The 15,963-nt window shown below is 52.0% G+C and overlaps 1 protein-coding gene and 1 long non-coding RNA gene across 3 annotated transcripts; both read right to left on the bottom strand.

Moving 5' to 3' along the window:
- Positions 1 to 63: 63 nt before the first annotated feature.
- Positions 64 to 3,430, bottom strand: LOC149858487 (uncharacterized). The gene is made up of 3 exons (XR_016443946.1): positions 2,257 to 3,430; positions 1,573 to 1,646; positions 64 to 444 (listed from the first exon to the last, which is right to left on the bottom strand). It is a non-coding gene; the product is annotated as an uncharacterized LOC149858487 (long non-coding RNA).
- A 4,156-nt stretch (positions 3,431 to 7,586) lies between these two features.
- On the bottom strand, positions 7,587 to 15,725 carry BGN (biglycan). Of its 2 annotated transcripts, none has more exons than XM_090060815.1 (8): positions 15,618 to 15,725; positions 13,506 to 13,782; positions 13,148 to 13,260; positions 12,371 to 12,584; positions 11,931 to 12,041; positions 11,036 to 11,204; positions 9,132 to 9,270; positions 7,587 to 8,572 (listed from the first exon to the last, which is right to left on the bottom strand). In XM_090060815.1, exons 2-8 carry the CDS (start codon positions 13,774 to 13,776, stop codon positions 8,375 to 8,377), a joined length of 1,215 nt encoding a protein of 404 aa, XP_089916941.1. In that variant the 5' UTR covers positions 13,777 to 13,782; positions 15,618 to 15,725; the 3' UTR covers positions 7,587 to 8,374. The 2 variants fall into 2 exon arrangements, with proteins under 2 accessions (XP_089916941.1, XP_089916942.1); XM_090060816.1 differs by having other exon boundaries at positions 11,036 to 11,129; positions 15,618 to 15,724.
- Positions 15,726 to 15,963: the final 238 nt, after the last annotated feature.

Here is a 15,963-nt window from a genome sequence, read left to right as displayed (position 1 = left end):
GGGGTGGTCATGGCCTGAGGCAACTGGGGAGCCCACCATCTGGGGGGAACCTGTGGGGGGGAAGAGGGGAAAGGTCAAAATGGGGGAGGACCACCACCATCACAACCTCCATCTCACTGGTGCCCCTCCCTCCAGACCTGCAACACCCTCCTATAGCGCCATGGTGCTCCTCACTGCCAACCCACAGCTCTCCACATTGTCCTGTGGTGCCCCTTACTCTTGACCCCAGTCTGGGCTGACCTCGTCTCTCTGGAAAGGTAGAAACTATCTCCCAAGTGCCACTAATTACCATAGTTACTCGTGTTCATCACCTGGGGCGGGGGGAGCAGGCCAGGAGCTCAGACCTGGTTTGTCTGGGGTGGATGGGGGGTCTGGGAAGTAAACGGCACTGCAGCCAATCTGAGGTGGGGAGGGATGAGCCCCATGCTGGCTCCACCCCCAGCCCTGCAGCAGGAGTGGGGTGGGGGCACAAGGAACATTGAGCCATAGGAGGGGGTACACAAGAATTAAGAGGTTAACCCCAGCCTGGCCCTGGGCTGCCTGGCTCCCCTGGGCAGCCCCAGCATCCCCCGCACAGCCCAGACCTCACTTCATAGGTCTGCCTGTGCAGGCCTCCCTCCATGCCCCCATCCCAACAAGGCCCCATGGCCTGCGCTCCCCCAAGAGCCACCATCTGCCTGTCTGTCCGCCCATCCAGGCACTCTTCCTCCCACTCATCACTTCATCCCTCCATCCATCCATTCCTCCATCCTGTCAAGCATCCCTCTATCCTCTACCTGGCTACCCCACACCAATCCCACCCTCCTGCCATGATCCCTACACTAGCTCCCCACTCCTTTATCCATCCACCCGCAACCTCACTTATCCCTCCATCGCCTGCCTGCCTACCCCACACCGCCCTCTCCATCCCTCCCTCCCTGCATCCATGCTCCCCACACTCACCCATCCATCTCTTCATCCATCCACCAGCCCACCCCACACTCATCTATCCACCCCTCCATCCATCCTCACCCCAACTGCCCGTGGAAGACCCATACATTCATCCCGTGCTCACCCCCACCCCCACAGCCAAGCTCCTCCTTCCATCCTCCACTGGGCTCCCCCGCTCCTACCACGCACCCCTCTGTCTCCCTCACAACACACCCCTCCATGCAGCCAGCCACACCCACTCTTTCTCCCCTCCTTGCAGCCAGATTCATCCAACAATCCTTCATCCTTCCCTCCATCTTCTGCCTGGGTACCCCTCCCCTGTCATCCGGCTTTCCTTTTCTATGACAGACCAGTGTGTCCCACCTATCCTTTCATCCCTGTATTTATTCCTCATCCCTCTCCTCATCCCTCCATCCCTGTGTGTCCCTAATCCTCCATCCATCCCTCCCCCATCCCCCCCACTGGACCTTCCACACTATGCAGCTGCTGAAGAGAGAGAGAGAGAGAGAGAGAGAGAGAGAGTGTGTGTGTGTGTGTAGGGAGGGGCAGAGTGTGCATGTGTGTGTATCAACTCCCATGTCCTAGACACCTGGGCTCCCTCTGTGTGTCACTGCTAGATCCCGCCCCCCATCTCCCCCTCACCTCAAGGCTAGGCCGGGGTTCACCTGGACCACTGCAGCAGTCACTGGGGGGGGTGGGGAGTCAAGTAGGAATACCTGCATAGATTTGCATACATACCACAGCCCATTACTCCTGGGGGAGGGGAGCACGGAGGAGTGCCTCCCCCCAAGATACCCTCTCCCCTCCCCTAGCCTTTGCATGGTGTTTCTGTATACCCCCCCCAACTGCCAAGGGGAAGCCACAGTGATCCCAGTACCTCTGCACTGCCCAGAAGAGACAGGTTGGGAGGGGCTAGAAAGGGGGGGCCATTGCAACCCCTCTGACCTTGCAGAAAAAGATGCACCCCTCTTTTTGCATCCCCCTTCTGGAAATGGAGCATCGCTGCACCCCCACTTCTTGTGCCCTCCTCCACATCCCCCTTATGCAATACACCCTCTCTTTTGCAATCCAGCCCCCCTCTTTTAGCAATATTGCACCCCCCTTCTTGCAATACTGTACCTCCTTTTCTGCAAAACTGAACCCTCCCCTTTTTGCAATGTCACCCCATTTTTCCCCCTCCCCCATTTTGAAATTATACCTTCTTCCAATATCGCACCCCCTTGCAATACCAACCCCCGGTTGCAACACAGCACCCCTTTATTGCAATACAGCATCCCCTCACTCCCCCCTTGCAAACCAGCCCCGCCGTTTCCCCCCACCACTTACCGGGCCATGCTGCGGTTCGGGGCCCCCGGAGCTGACGGCAAAAAGGGGAGGGGGAGGGGGCTGCAGCTACGAATGGAGCCGGGACCAGCGCTTGAAGGTGACAGCAGCGGCGGGGGGAGGGGAATGGGGGCGGAGCCAGCAGGTGATTGGGGCAGGGAAAGAGTTAGTGGCGGGAACATACACAGACCGCCCCCCAGAGATCAAGGGGACCCCCCCAGGGGGAAGGCTGCGCCCCTTAAAGAGCAAAGACCCCCCGAAAATCCAGTCCGTCCAATAGCTCCACCCCTTAGAGCCCAAATTAGCCCCGCCTACTGTTCCTCGAAACGGCAGGTCCTCCACAAAAGGCGCCCCGAGAAGCTCCGCGCGTTGCATCCCGAAGTATCTCGCAGTATCCCCAAACTAGCAAGGATTTCCTCCTCCCTATAGGAAGCTCCGCCCCCTGCCCCCCAAAAGGTGCCCCTGTACCCCCCCGAGGAGGCTTCCTGCTCTTGTGTGGGTGCCCCGCCCCCAGCACAGCAGCCCCCTTGTACCTCCGAAATATTGAGGGACTTACCCCTGGGGGACTCTCACCCCATACTGAAACCCCAAGAGGAAGCCCCAACCCCCAAAATATCAGCTCCTCATAATGGGATGCTCCTGAAGCCCCAAAGCATTGCAACCCAATGCCCAAATATGCACCCCTAATAGGAACGTCCAAAATATCAAACCCCCTTTCCTTGCACCACCAAAATACCAGACCCTACCTACTCCTGCACCCCCAAACTATAAGGTAGCACCATTCTAGACTGCTCCATCCCAGCTCTATGGCAGTAGGCATGTAGAGGGGGCTTAGGGCCCCACAAAAAAAACAGAACCCCCAGAGAGATCCTGCAAAATCATCCAGACCCACCTCAAGCTCAGTTCTGTTCCAGCCCCCACCGCAAAATGGTTGGCCCCACCATCCTCCCAGGGCAGGCTTGGTCTCGCTGCTGGGGCTACTGGGGAGGTTTCCGGCTGAGTGTAGGCCTCAGTGCCCAGCCCCCCTGAAGAAGGGACCTTCCTCTGCAAACCAGTCTGCACCTCTACATTCCCGCTGCTGGAGAGAAAAGCTCTCCCCCACCAACTATCAGGATTCCTCTGGGGGGACATGGTGGGTTTCATGCCCCCCTGCCAGAATTTGGGAGTCCCCCCAAGGCTGCTGGCACCATCCTCCCCCAACACCTCCCCCCCACCAGGCCAAGCCCCCCACCCCAAAACCACGCCCTAGGCTCTCCCAACAACTTCCAAATTTCATGTGAAAAACAGTGCCCCATCCTCATGAGTTCACAGCAGACATCTCTCCTCATAAAACCCACCACAAGTGATGTCTGTGTTTTGGTGGAGCACCCCTCCATGTCCCCCCCCCCACCTGGGACTCACGAACAGCGGGTCGCACACAAGGGCTCACAAGCCCCTTATGACAAAAATAACATTCCCACAACGGGGTGCAGAAGATTTACATACCCAATTTTGGAAAGTGCTTTTTTTTTCCCTTTTAAGTGAAAACAAGCATTCTTGGGGGTGCAGCTCTCTTATTTATTTACACACACGTTTATATGTGTATATATCTATATATTTATTTATTAATTTGGCTTTTTTCTGAGAATTTTGTGCATGCCTGGTTTCACATGATGGTGTGTGGAAAAGGTGAATCACAACCTCCCCCCACCTTAATGAGAAAATAATCATTCTTAGGGGAAATTATCTTTTTGGTTTTTTTGTTGCTTTTTTTTCCCTTTTGCTCTTAATTTATTTCACATCTCTTGAGAATTTTGTGAAAGATTCACATGCTTGGTTTCACACAATGAGTTATGGAAAAAGTGCATTGATTTGGGATTTTTTTCTTTTTCTTTTTTTCATCTTAAGGGAAATTTTTGAAAGACTTGCACATCTGGTTTCACACACTGAGATGTGGAAAAATTATGTAGCTGTTCCTTTTAAGAGAAAATAATCACTTTCAGGGTTTTTCTTATTTTTTCTTGTTCCTTTTTATTTTGCATCTTTTGAGAATTTTGTACAAGATTTACTTGCCTGCTTTCACGCAAGGGGTTTTGGAGAAAGTGCATTGCTATTTTTACCCCCACTTTAAGCAAAGATAATTCTCAAGAGACTTTGTCCTCTTTTCTTTTCTTTTCTTTTCTTTTCATGGGAATTGTGCGAATGATCCTCACACTTGGTTTTGCACAGTAGAGTATGGAAAAAGTGCATCACTTTATTTTTCCTTTAAAAAAATAAGGTGGGAGGGGCTTTTCCTTTTCTTCTGTTTTCCTTTCTCTCTTTTTTTTTTTAATTGCTTCCTCCACTCCCCATTTCCTGAGGGGTTTGTCAGAAATTTGCATGTCAGGTTTGGCATGTGGAGCTTCAAAAGATTTGCATGCTAGGTTTTGCACAACGGGTTGTAGCAAAAGTGCATGGCTTTTGTTCCTTTTAGAAACAAAATATTCGGGGTGGGGGGGCTTTTTCTTTTATTTTTAGCATCTTTTGAGAATTTTGTGAAAGATTTGTGTGCCTGGTGGCACATGAGGAGGGGAAAATGTGTTGCCTTTTTTTTCATTTGAGCAAAAATAATCATTTTTAGGCCTTTTTTCTTTTTCTGTTTTGTACTTCTTGGGGGTTTCTTTCTTTTCTTCTTTTTCCTTTGACATTTTTATTAACTTATTTTTTAAATTTATTTATTCATTCATTTATTTTTGCATCTTTGGGGAATGTTCTGTGGTGGTTTTTCCATTCATTCATTCATTCATTCATAAAATCTATTTTAGAAAATTCCCAAATTTCTTCCCTGATTTCTTGGGGGAGGTGGAGAAGGCAGCTAAGAGATCCAGTGAATGGACTAAAACATGAAGAGAGGAAGGAAGATATAAATAAAAAATTAATAAACGAATTAACATACAAAAATAACCAAACACAAAAAAAAATGAATGCACGAAGAAAGAAATTAACACATGAAAAAAATATATGTAAAAATAAATACGTAGATGAATAAATTAATTAATGGGAAAAAGACCCCAAAAATATGAATGAATAAATTAGTAAATTAATATGTGGATGAATAAATGAAAGAAAAGGAAAAAAATAACAAATGAATAATGAATCAATAAAAATTAATAGATAAATGAGTACATGGATATATAGATAAAGCAGGAAATGAAAAAAATGAGTGAATGAACTAATTACAAAATGAATAAAAACACATACATAAATAAATTAACAAATAACTAAATGAATCTACAGATAAATGAAGAAATCAAAGAGTAATTAATGAATAAATGAGCAAATGGATCAACAACTAAATTAATAGAAAGAAAGAAAGAAAGAGAAAGAAAGAAAGAAAGAAAATATGTGGATATTACATAAAATAGAAAATAAATTAACAAATTAACAAATTAATTAATAGAACTACTACATATATTAATAAATGAATTAATAGAACTAATACATGGATAAAGAAATGAAGAAATAAAAGAAAAATGACGGAATAAAATAATAAAGAACGAATGAGTAAATGAAACTATACAGGTAAATGAATTAATTAATAAGCAACTGAAACAAATAAAAGAAAAAATGAAGGAACTAATAAATATATAAATGAATAGTGGAATAAACATACACATGCAAATACCTGAATAAATGAATGAATGAACCAATGAGTTAATAAATGAATGAATCAAAATAAATAAAAGACACAAATAGATGAACTCATAAACAAATAAATGCAAAAATAAGTAAAGAGATTAAAAACTGAATGTATGGATATATCTGTGCATACTTAAATGGATTAAATAGACAGATAAAAGAAGGACGGAATGGGGAAAAAAGAAACAGAAAACTACATCAATCAATAAAGAAATGAATAAAGAAAGATATAAAAGTTTCCCTAATTTTTTTTGGATGATTTTTCTTTTCTTTATATTTTAGGGAGATTTGTCTCCAGGTATCAGTCAGTCAGTCAATCACACTTCTACCTGCAGCTTTAATTTTTAATTCAGACTTCTGAATTAAAAATGGAAAATGCAATTAAAAATTCTACTGGAATGTTTGCTCTTAAAGTAAAATCCTAATGGGATTTCCCTTTTAATGGAAACGTCACCCAGGCAGGTGTTTGATTTTTAATTTAAATTCCTTCCTGCATTCTTCATTTTGAATGAAACATCCGATTCCATTTTAACGTTTAATTCACGTCTCCAATGGAAACCTCTAATTCCATTTTTTTTATATTTTAAAGTGTCTGGCTTAGTATTTTAATTTGTAATTAAAACTTCCTGTCACATTTTTAATTTGCACTTAAAATTTCTAATGACATTTAAAATTTCTAAATACAGTACATTTATAATTTGTAATTGGTAATTAAATGTGCAGTCACAAATCCTTGTGTTTCTAATTTCCAAATACATTTAAAATTAAATATTTAATTGGTAACTAGAAGTTCCAATTTTTTTTTTTAATTTAGTTTGAAATTGACAAATCTTTTTCTCATTCATCATTAAAACCTCTAATTACATTTGTAATTTGCAATTAAAATTTATATTACTTATACTTTCTAAATACTTTTCTCATCAAACTCTTAACATGTAATTATAACTGAATGACCTTACATTTTAATTTTCTAATTAAAAATTATATTGTAAAAAAGAACTCCAAATTGACTTTTCAATTCCAGTTTAAACTTCTAATTAAATTATTAACATCACATTTAACCATACTAATCTAATTAAATGTAATGCCATTCACTCCTTAATTAAAATGCTAATATAATAATATTCTAATTAAATTATATTAAAACACTTACACCATGGTCACTTCTTAAATAAATTGGCTAATTTCAATTAGATTCTAATTCAATTCAATTTAGCTGTAATTAAACTGCACTAAGATTCTTATGGCATTGTCTTCATTGAAATTGCTAATTGCAATAATATTCTTATTAAATTCTGTTAAAAATTCTTAATCATGAAAGGCTAATTACAAACACATTCTAATTCAATTTCATCAAAATGTTAAGGTCATTATCACCTCTTTACTAAAAAATTGCTAATTTCAATTAAATTCTAAATAAATTCCGTTAAAACTCTAAGGCCATGGTCACTTCTTCATTCAAATTTGCTCACTGTGCATTTATTAACTAGCATTTTTCATTCAAGTAGCATTTTTAGTGGCTATGATTTTTTAATCTTTGTTATTTTTTAACTGCCCCCAAATCACCTTTATCCCCAACCCAAACCCTCCTTTCCTTCCCATTGCTCCCAGTAAGAGCTGGGATCTCCCCATGTCCCCTCCCCGCAGTCCCAAGAAGTCACCAATTTGGGGCAAAAAATAGCAAAATTCTATATTTTTTACATATAAAACCCCATTTTTTTCTGCTCCTTTTTTGGGGGGTGGGGGATGGGGGGCGGGGGAGAGGAGTTGAAGGGTCTTTACAAATGTCTCCAGGCTTTGATGTGACCCTGACGGGGAGAAGTTGGGGGCTGGGGGGAACCCAAATCCCAGGGGAGGGGAAGGGGAAGGGGAGGGAGGACTCTATGAAAGGCTCCACTTCTTTCACCCCTAAACTCCCCCATGAGCCCCTCCCACTCCTGCCCCGCTTCTATACCCCAATATCTGCCTGCCAGAATGACCACAGATCCACCCCCTCCTCCCCATAACTCAGCCCTGGCCTCCAGACACTACCCCTGCCCCCAAACTCTCCCCCTACCTCCCATATCCCCTTGACCCCCAAATTTCCCATCCACCCCCAAATCTACTCACTGGCCCAAAAGTGTCCCTGCCTTCTAAATTACCCTACCCCCCAAACTTTCCCTGTGCCCCTTCATCCCACTGCTTCCTAATACTCCCTGCCATCCCAGATCCTACCTGACCCCAAGACCCCTCTGCATCCCATTATTATCCCCCAAACCCCCATACCCACCTATTGCCCCCCAAAGCTCCCCATAAGCCCTATAAGTCCCCTGCACTTATAGCTACCCCAAATGTCCCCCCAAACTCCCCCTGGCCCCCAAAACTAGCCTCATACCCCTCTCCCTAACACTGCTGCCCCCCAGGGCACATCCCTGGCTCTCTCTCTGCCTAGTTATGGGGGTGTCTCTAGATTTGGGGGTGCCCTCTATTTGCGGTAGTTGCCAAACTGCACAGCCAGTGGGGCAGAGATGCAGCGGAAGGCAGCTGGTGGCACCTCCCAGGCAGGCAGTGGGTTCCCAAAGAGGCTGATCCCATGGTAGGGGGAGCGCTTCACCCCGAAGCCTGGCGGGCAGAAGTCGTGGGGCCCCACGGCTGAGATGTTGTTGGCATGGAGGTACACCACCTGGGGGGGCCAGGCGGGGGTCAGCACCCCAGTATGACGCCAGAACTTCCAAACATACCCCTGAACCCCCAACACAGACCCTGGACTCCCAGAAATAGCTCCCTAACTCTACCAAATAACCTCTGAACCCATGGGTCAGGGGTTCAGACCCCAGTTGCCCAGTGCATCATCATTACCCCCCTGACTCCTGCCAGACCTCCCCATTATGCCCCAGATTCCCCCCAGCTCCCTAGGGTTCCTATTATCTCTGAGTCCCCACAATCCCCAAGGCCCCCCATTACCTTCTAGCCCCCCCACAACTCCTCCTTACCTGGGATCCCTCATGGCCCCCTTTACCCCCCATTTCTTCAGAGCCCCCCATCATCCCAGGACTCCCCAGTGTCCCCTTATGCCCCATTACTTCCATTGTCCCCGATTTCCCCCTTTCCCCCCAGCTCCCTCTAGCCCTCTATAGCCCCCGATTACTTCCCAGCCCTCCCAAGGTCCCCCCCTTACCTCTTGGGAGCCCCCTCATTGCCCTCCAGCTTCCCCAGAGCCCCCACAAGCCTCCCTGACCCACCTGGAGGTGGCGCAGGTTGGGAAGGCCAGGGGGCACACGCTGCAGCTTGTTGTGCTCCAGGTGCAGCTCCCGCATCAGTGGCAGGAAGGACAGACTGCCGTTCTCCACCTCACGGACTCGGTTGTGACCCAGCCCCAGCCTGGACAGATGCAGAGAGGGGGTCAGGGGTCATGGACGGGCAGACAGACAGGGGGTCAGTCAGGGACAGACAGGCAAGGATTGGGATCAGGGACAGACTGTCATCCTCCATGCCAGAGATGTGGTTATAGCCCAGTCCCAGCCTGGAGACAGACAGGGATTAGGGCTCAAGGATTAGGAGACAAACAGACAGACTTGGCATTAGGGATCAGGGACACGCAGACAGGGGTCAGGGGCAGACAGACACGGGTCAAAAGTCAGGGACATACCGTCATCCTCCACCCCACAGGCCAAGTTGTTGCCCAACCCCAGCCTGGACAAAGGGACAGACAGGGGTCAGGGACAAATTGCGGTTCTCCACCCCACAGGCATGGTTATACCCCAGCTGCAGCTGAATATATGGACATGAGGGTCACAGACAGGCCAGGACAAACAGACAGAAAGGTGGCCACACAGGGGCAGACAGATGAGTGGACAAGGGCATCAGGGCCACATGCAGATAGATATGTGGGGCAGACAAGCAAACACACGGGGGGCATGTTTTGAGGGGCCAGGGTACCCCAATACCTGACCTGACTACAGCAAGTCTAACTCAGAGGACAGGGGCTTCCCAAGATATTTGGGGGTATAGCCCCTGAACTTCGAGGTGTCTAGTTTTGGGGTGCCAGGTACCCCAATACCAGTTGGTCATATCTAGCAGATCAAGATAGGGGAACAGTGGCTCCCCCAGATATTTGGGGGTACAGGGTCCTCCCAGATCTTAAGGTCCAGTTTTATGAGGTGCTGGGGTACCCCATTACCTCATCTAGCTCTAGCAGGTCAAGCTTGGAGGGTAGGGGCTCTCCCGGGGATTTGGAGATACAGGGTCCCCCAGATTTTTGATGTCCATTTTTTGGGGGACCCCAATACCCTCTGATCTTGCTCTAACAGGTCAATCCAATGGGCTCCCCGGGGGATTTGGGAGTACACGGTCCCTCCCCCGAATTCTGCAGTTGAGTTTTATGGGTGCTGGGGTACCCCAATACCTATTATGCTCTAGCACAAGGGCTCCACAGGCAATTTTGGGATACAGAGCCCCCAGATTTGGAGATGCCAGGTTTTGGGGGGGAAGGCTTAGCCCAAGACCTGATGTTGCCTTAGCAGGTCAGGTACGGGGGAAAGGGGATCCCCAACAGACTGGGGGGTATGGAGTCCCCTGGATCTGGGGGTCCTGTGTTTTGGGGTGCTGGGTTACCCCAATACCAGCTGACCTTATCCAGCAGATCACGTTTGAGGGACAGTGGTGACCCTGGAGATTTAGGGGTACAGGATTTCCCAGATTTTGATGGCCAGTTTTTAGGGGACCAGGATACCCTGTTACCCACTTAAATGAGTCAGGCTCAGGGGACAGGGACTCCCCAAGAGACTTGGAGTACAGCCTTCTGGACTTGGAGTGCCAAGTTTTGGGGTACCAGTATATGCCAAAATCCACTGACCTTACTCAAGCAGGTTAGGTTCAGGGGACAGGGATATGAGGGTACAGAGCCCCTCAGATTGGAGGTCCTGGTTTTGGGGTGCTGCTTACCCCAATACTCACTGTGCTTCCTCTAACAGTTCACACTGGGGGTTCAATAACCCCTGGGTCTGGGGTACAGGTTCTGGTGTGCAGGAGTACCCCAACACCTGACTTTGCTCTAGCAGGTCAAGCTTGGTTCACAGAGTATATGGGGATGCAGGCCTCCTAGATTTGGGGGTGCCAGTTTTGGGATGTTAGGGTACCCCAATACCTGGTAAGCTTGCTGTAGCGCTTCAGGTCTTCCAACTCAATGGCCTGAATCTGGTTGTGATCCAGGTGCAGCTCTGTCAGTGTCTCCGGCAGGTCTAGGAGGGGGGTGGGGGTTATGCTAGACCCCTCTGGACCCCCACAAAAAAGCAGGAGGCTTGGAGGGGTAGGGACTGGGGCAGATGTAGGGAAATAAGGGTTAGGAGGAGATTTGGGAGGGGCCTGTGTTTGGGGTGGGGCATGGGAGGGTCCAGGGTGGCCTAGGTTGGGTTGGTGGGTCCAGGGGGTTTTGAGGGTTTCAGGGTGGTTGGGGTCCCAAGGGTTTTGTGAGGGACCATGGTGAGGAATCCCATGGGTTTGCAGGAGGCATGCAAGTCTTGGGGGCTCTGGGAGCAGGGGGCAATTCCTTAGGTGGGGGGAGCTATAAAGAGATCCAGGAGAGCTGGGAGTCTGTAGGAAGATCTGGGGGCTCAGGGGGGCCATAGGGAGATCTGGGGGGTTGGGGGAGTCCAGGAGGTTTGGTGGGATAGTGGGGGTTTTGGGGGGTCACAGGGTTTTGGGGGCACTGCAGGAAGCCCAGGGGGTTTGTGGGGATCCTAGGAGGTTGGAGGCTATAGGGAGTCTTGGGGGTTTGGGGGCTGTGGGTATCTTGGGGATTCTGTGGGGGATTCCAGAGGTTTCAAAGGACTGTGGGGAGGAGTCTGAGGGTTTGGGGGCCCATGGAGGGGTTCCAAGAGAGATATTAGGGGATCTGGGGGGATCTCCAGGGTTTTTAGGAGGCTGTGGGGGGTGGTCTTGGAGGGCTTGGGGGCTCTGGGGGGGTCCTAGGAGGTATTAAGGGGCTGTGGGAGGTCCTAGAGGTTTTGGGGAGACAGTCCTGAGGGATAGGGGTGCCTTACCTTTGGGCACACCAGTGAGCTGGGCCTCGGAGATACGCAGGTAGTTGAGCTGAAGGCCATCGAAGGCTCCAGGCTCAAAGCCACTGTTCTCCAAGGGGTTGCCACCCATCTCTGCAGGGGGAATGGGGGTCAGCATCACATGGGGTCATGAGGCCCCTACTAGACCCCAAGGCCCATGCAGGCCATATCTGCTCAGTCAAGGGTCCTTACAGCCCATATCTACTCACATCTGTCTTGTCCAGGTCCCACACTGCCTGTATCTGCACAGACATGGGATCAAAGCCCCATACAGAACCACAGGACCCATACACATCTGCCCAGATGCATGTGTGTGTGTTTATGTGTGTCTGTAGGACCCCAGGGCCCATAAAACCCATATCAGCCTTACCCAAGGCCCATACAGGCTGTATCGCACACCCCTCCAACCCCCCAAGACATACCAATGCAGTTCATGTGGCGCAAGCCGTGGAACACGGCCTTGGGCACACGGCGGATCTTGTTGTCATGGATCCTCAGCTCCACCAGAGCAGGAGGCAGTGGAGCTGGGATCCGAGTCAGGAGGTTGCGGGACAGGTAGAGTTTCTGCAGGCGCCGCAGTGGAGTCCAGGCCTTGGGGTCCACCCGTGACAGCCGGTTGTTCACCAGCACCAGCGCCTGGTGGGCAAGTATGAGGGGCGGGTATGGGGCAAATAGGGGCAGAAACAGGGCAAGGACGGGCATATATGGGCCCGAGGGAGCAGGTATAGGGCGCAAGGGGGCAGATATGGAGGGCAGGGGAAGATACAGGGACAGTGAAGTGGCAGAAACAGAGCAGGGAAGGGGCCAGGTATAGGGGCAGATACAGTGGCAGAGGAGAACATATTGGGAAACAGGGCAGGAAGGGACAGATATAGGGATGAAGGGCAGGTATGGGGGCAGGGAGGCAAATATGGGGGCAGGCAGGCAGTGTGAGGCAGCTGCAGAACTAGCATTTGCCAGCAGGGGGCACTAGAGAGCAGGGGCTGGAGGGGTCACCAAGGGGGTGGGTCCCGAGAGGTCCTAGGGGGATGGGGTGGGGTCTCCCAGGGGAACAGAAGGGGGGGGTCCCAGGAGGATGGGGGTCTCCAAGGGGGATTTCCAGGGAGAGGGGGGTCCCAGAAGAGGGTCCCAGGGAGTTTCCCGTGAAAAAAGGAGGGTTCCAGGGGGGTGAGGGCCCCGGAGGAAGGTCCCAGCCCTACATAGAGATGCTCCAGTCCCTTGAAGGCATCAGCCCGCAGCTCTGAGATGAAGTTGTTCTGCAAGTCCAGCAGGGTAGTGTCAGGTGGCAGGTCCTTGGGCACCTCCTTCAGCCCTGGCAGCGGGGGAGAGACACATGTGACACACCCAGCCACTGGGACCCCTATGTTCCCCCTGCCCTGCAACAGGGAAGCCAGACAACCCCCCAACCAGGAACCCTAGGAACCCCTCCCTCCTCTCATAGGGAACCCAGGCATTCTGCTCCACCACCCCCTAGAGAACCCAGGTGTCCTATCTCTAGTAGGAAACCCAAGTGTCTTGCTCCCCCTGGAAATCCTGGTAATACCCCTATCAACTCACCCAGGTCAGAGCACTGTACCACACGCAGGTGGCAGTGGCAGCCAAAGGGGCAGCGGCCTGAGGGTGGGGGCAGCCCCAACTCGTCCAGGCCCAGGTCAGGGGCCCCGGAGGTGGGGAAGAGTCCCGAGGCCTCGTCCTCATCCCCTGGCCCCAGCACCGGCATGTCATCCAGTGAGAAGTCCAGGAAGCCATGTTGCTCAAAGGGTGGCACCAGCCCTGGCTCCAGTGCCCCAGTGGGACACAGCAGCACCAGCAGTAGCAGGGGCACCATGGCGACCTGTGTGGCATAGGGAGGCAGCTGAGCGTGGGGGGAGCACAGCTGAGTGGAACAGGGAGCCTGATGTAGCTGGCTCTGGGGTAGGTACAACAGGGATCAGAAGGCAGATGGCTCTGGGGTGGTACATAGCCAAGTGAAACAGGGCTTAGGGACTGCAGCTAGCTCTGGGGAGGGTATAGCAAGGATGCAGCTGGTTCTGGTGTGGGTATAACAGGGAGCCAATGCAGCTGAGGCTGGTGAAGGCCACAGCCAGGTAGAACAGGAACTCCATGGCAGCCTGGGAAGGCACAGGGAGGCAGCTGACACTGGGGGAGGGGCACACCTGAGTGGAACAAGGGTAGAGATGCAGCTGGGTCTGGGGCGGGGCATAATGGGGAGCAAAAAGGGGCCCTGATTCTGGGAGCCCAGACACCTGAGTTCTGTGGGTGTCCAGTGGAAGCTACTGGTGAAAGCAGGTTGAGGCTGGGAGCCCAGACGCCTGTGTTCTCCCCCTTGGACCAGTGGCGCCAGTGAGTCAGAGCCACCAGGGCCAGGGCCAAAGATGACAAGCGCCGGATTGGGGCCAACCTACCCCCGCCCCCTCATGCTGGGGCCCTAGCTACAATAAGGGCCTTGTCCTGGGATGGGGTGGGGGTGGGCTGCCACATGGCCAAGGGGAGGGAATCCAGGCATCCCAGCACTCACCACTACACCCAACTCCCCTCCCCCACTCCTCCCCCCAGGCATCCAGGCTCCCAGCCCCTCCTCTCTAACCCCTCCCCCCTGTCACTCCTCTCCTAGGGAACCCAGGTGTATGGCTCCCCCAGGCCTAACACCCCTCCCTCCCATCCAAGGAACCCAGCATTCCCCCTCCATTCCCAGGGCTGGGATTTGAACCCAAGTGTCCCCTGTGGGGAGAGCTTCTTGCTCCTAGGAGTGGGGCGGGGGCTGGTGGTTAGAGCAGGGTCGACTGGGAGCCCAGACACGTGGGTGCTCTGTTTGGAGGGGCTTAGTGGGGCTGGGTGAGGGCTCGGACGCCTAGGTTCCCTAGGAGGGGGTGGGGGCTTGGGGACCAGGTGCCTGAGTTCTCGGTGGAGAGGGAGTGGGTAGTAGTTGGGGGTGGGCTGGGAGCCCGGACACCTGGGCTCCCGGTCAGGGGGAGAGGACTTTTGGGAGATGGGCGGACACCTGGTTTCTCTCCCCCCGCCAGGTCGTGGCCGCCTTTGACGTCTCGGCGGAGAGGGAAGGGACCGAGGCGTCCGGGACGCGGTGAAAGCCTAGGGGATCGAGGCGTCTGGAAAGGCTGTGATGCCTGAAGAGCGGGGATTGTGGAAGCCCTCTCTCCCAGAAAAGAACCCAGGTGACCGGGGAACTGGGGGGAGGTCCCCCCCCCCGTAGGAACAGAGGACCCTGGCGTCCGGGGAAGCTAGGGCGAGGGAAGACTGCGGGCAAGACCCTCCCGCCCACCCAACTCAGGAGGGGACCCAGGTGTTCGGAGGATCTCAGACCATCGTCGCCTCCTCCAGGAGCAACTCAGGGGTCCGAAGAGAAGGAATCCAGGCGTCTGGTTGCCCCTCGGAGTCTGGGCCCCCATCGCCCTCCCTCCGGGCAGGTGGGGGCCCAGACGTCCGGAGAAGAGACAACCCAGACGTCCGAGGGACCTTAGAGCCGCCCCGCCACGTTAACACCCCTCCCAGGGAGAGAATCCAGGCGTCCGAGCACACTTCAAGCCCCCCCCGCCCTCCGAAGGGAGACTCAGGCGTCCGGGACCCTTCCGAGCACGCCCCCCGACAACCCAGGAGGGGACCCAGGGAGGGCACCCAGGCTTCCGAGGGAGGGATGGTGAGGGGTCGCACCTGGTCGCGCGGCGGCGGCGGCGGCTGGGACGGGACTGGCACAGCCCCCCCCCACTGCAAGGAACCCAGTAGCCCGGGACCCTCCCCGCCCCCGCCTCCCCCCGAGCCCCGCCCCCCTCCCTTCACAGAGATCCCAGCCCCGTGGTGCCCCTCACTCCCCAGCCGCAGCTCCCCCATCACCCCTCGGTGCCCCTTACGCTTGGCCTGGGTGGGAGGGGGGTCTGGGAACCTGGACGTCTGGGTTCCTTGTAGGGGGTGGGGAATGGGGGCCACTGGCTGGAGCGGCGGGTGAACCTGGACACCTAGCCTGCTTTGGGGGCCAGTGGAAGCTAATGGTTGTGGTGGG

The sequence above is a fragment of the Crocodylus siamensis genome, chromosome 8 (assembly GCF_052110815.1).
Source record: "Crocodylus siamensis isolate JL-2025a chromosome 8, ASM5211081v1, whole genome shotgun sequence".
NCBI lineage: Eukaryota > Metazoa > Chordata > Crocodylia > Crocodylidae > Crocodylus > Crocodylus siamensis.
This window is presented reverse-complemented; position numbering and strand designations above follow the sequence as displayed.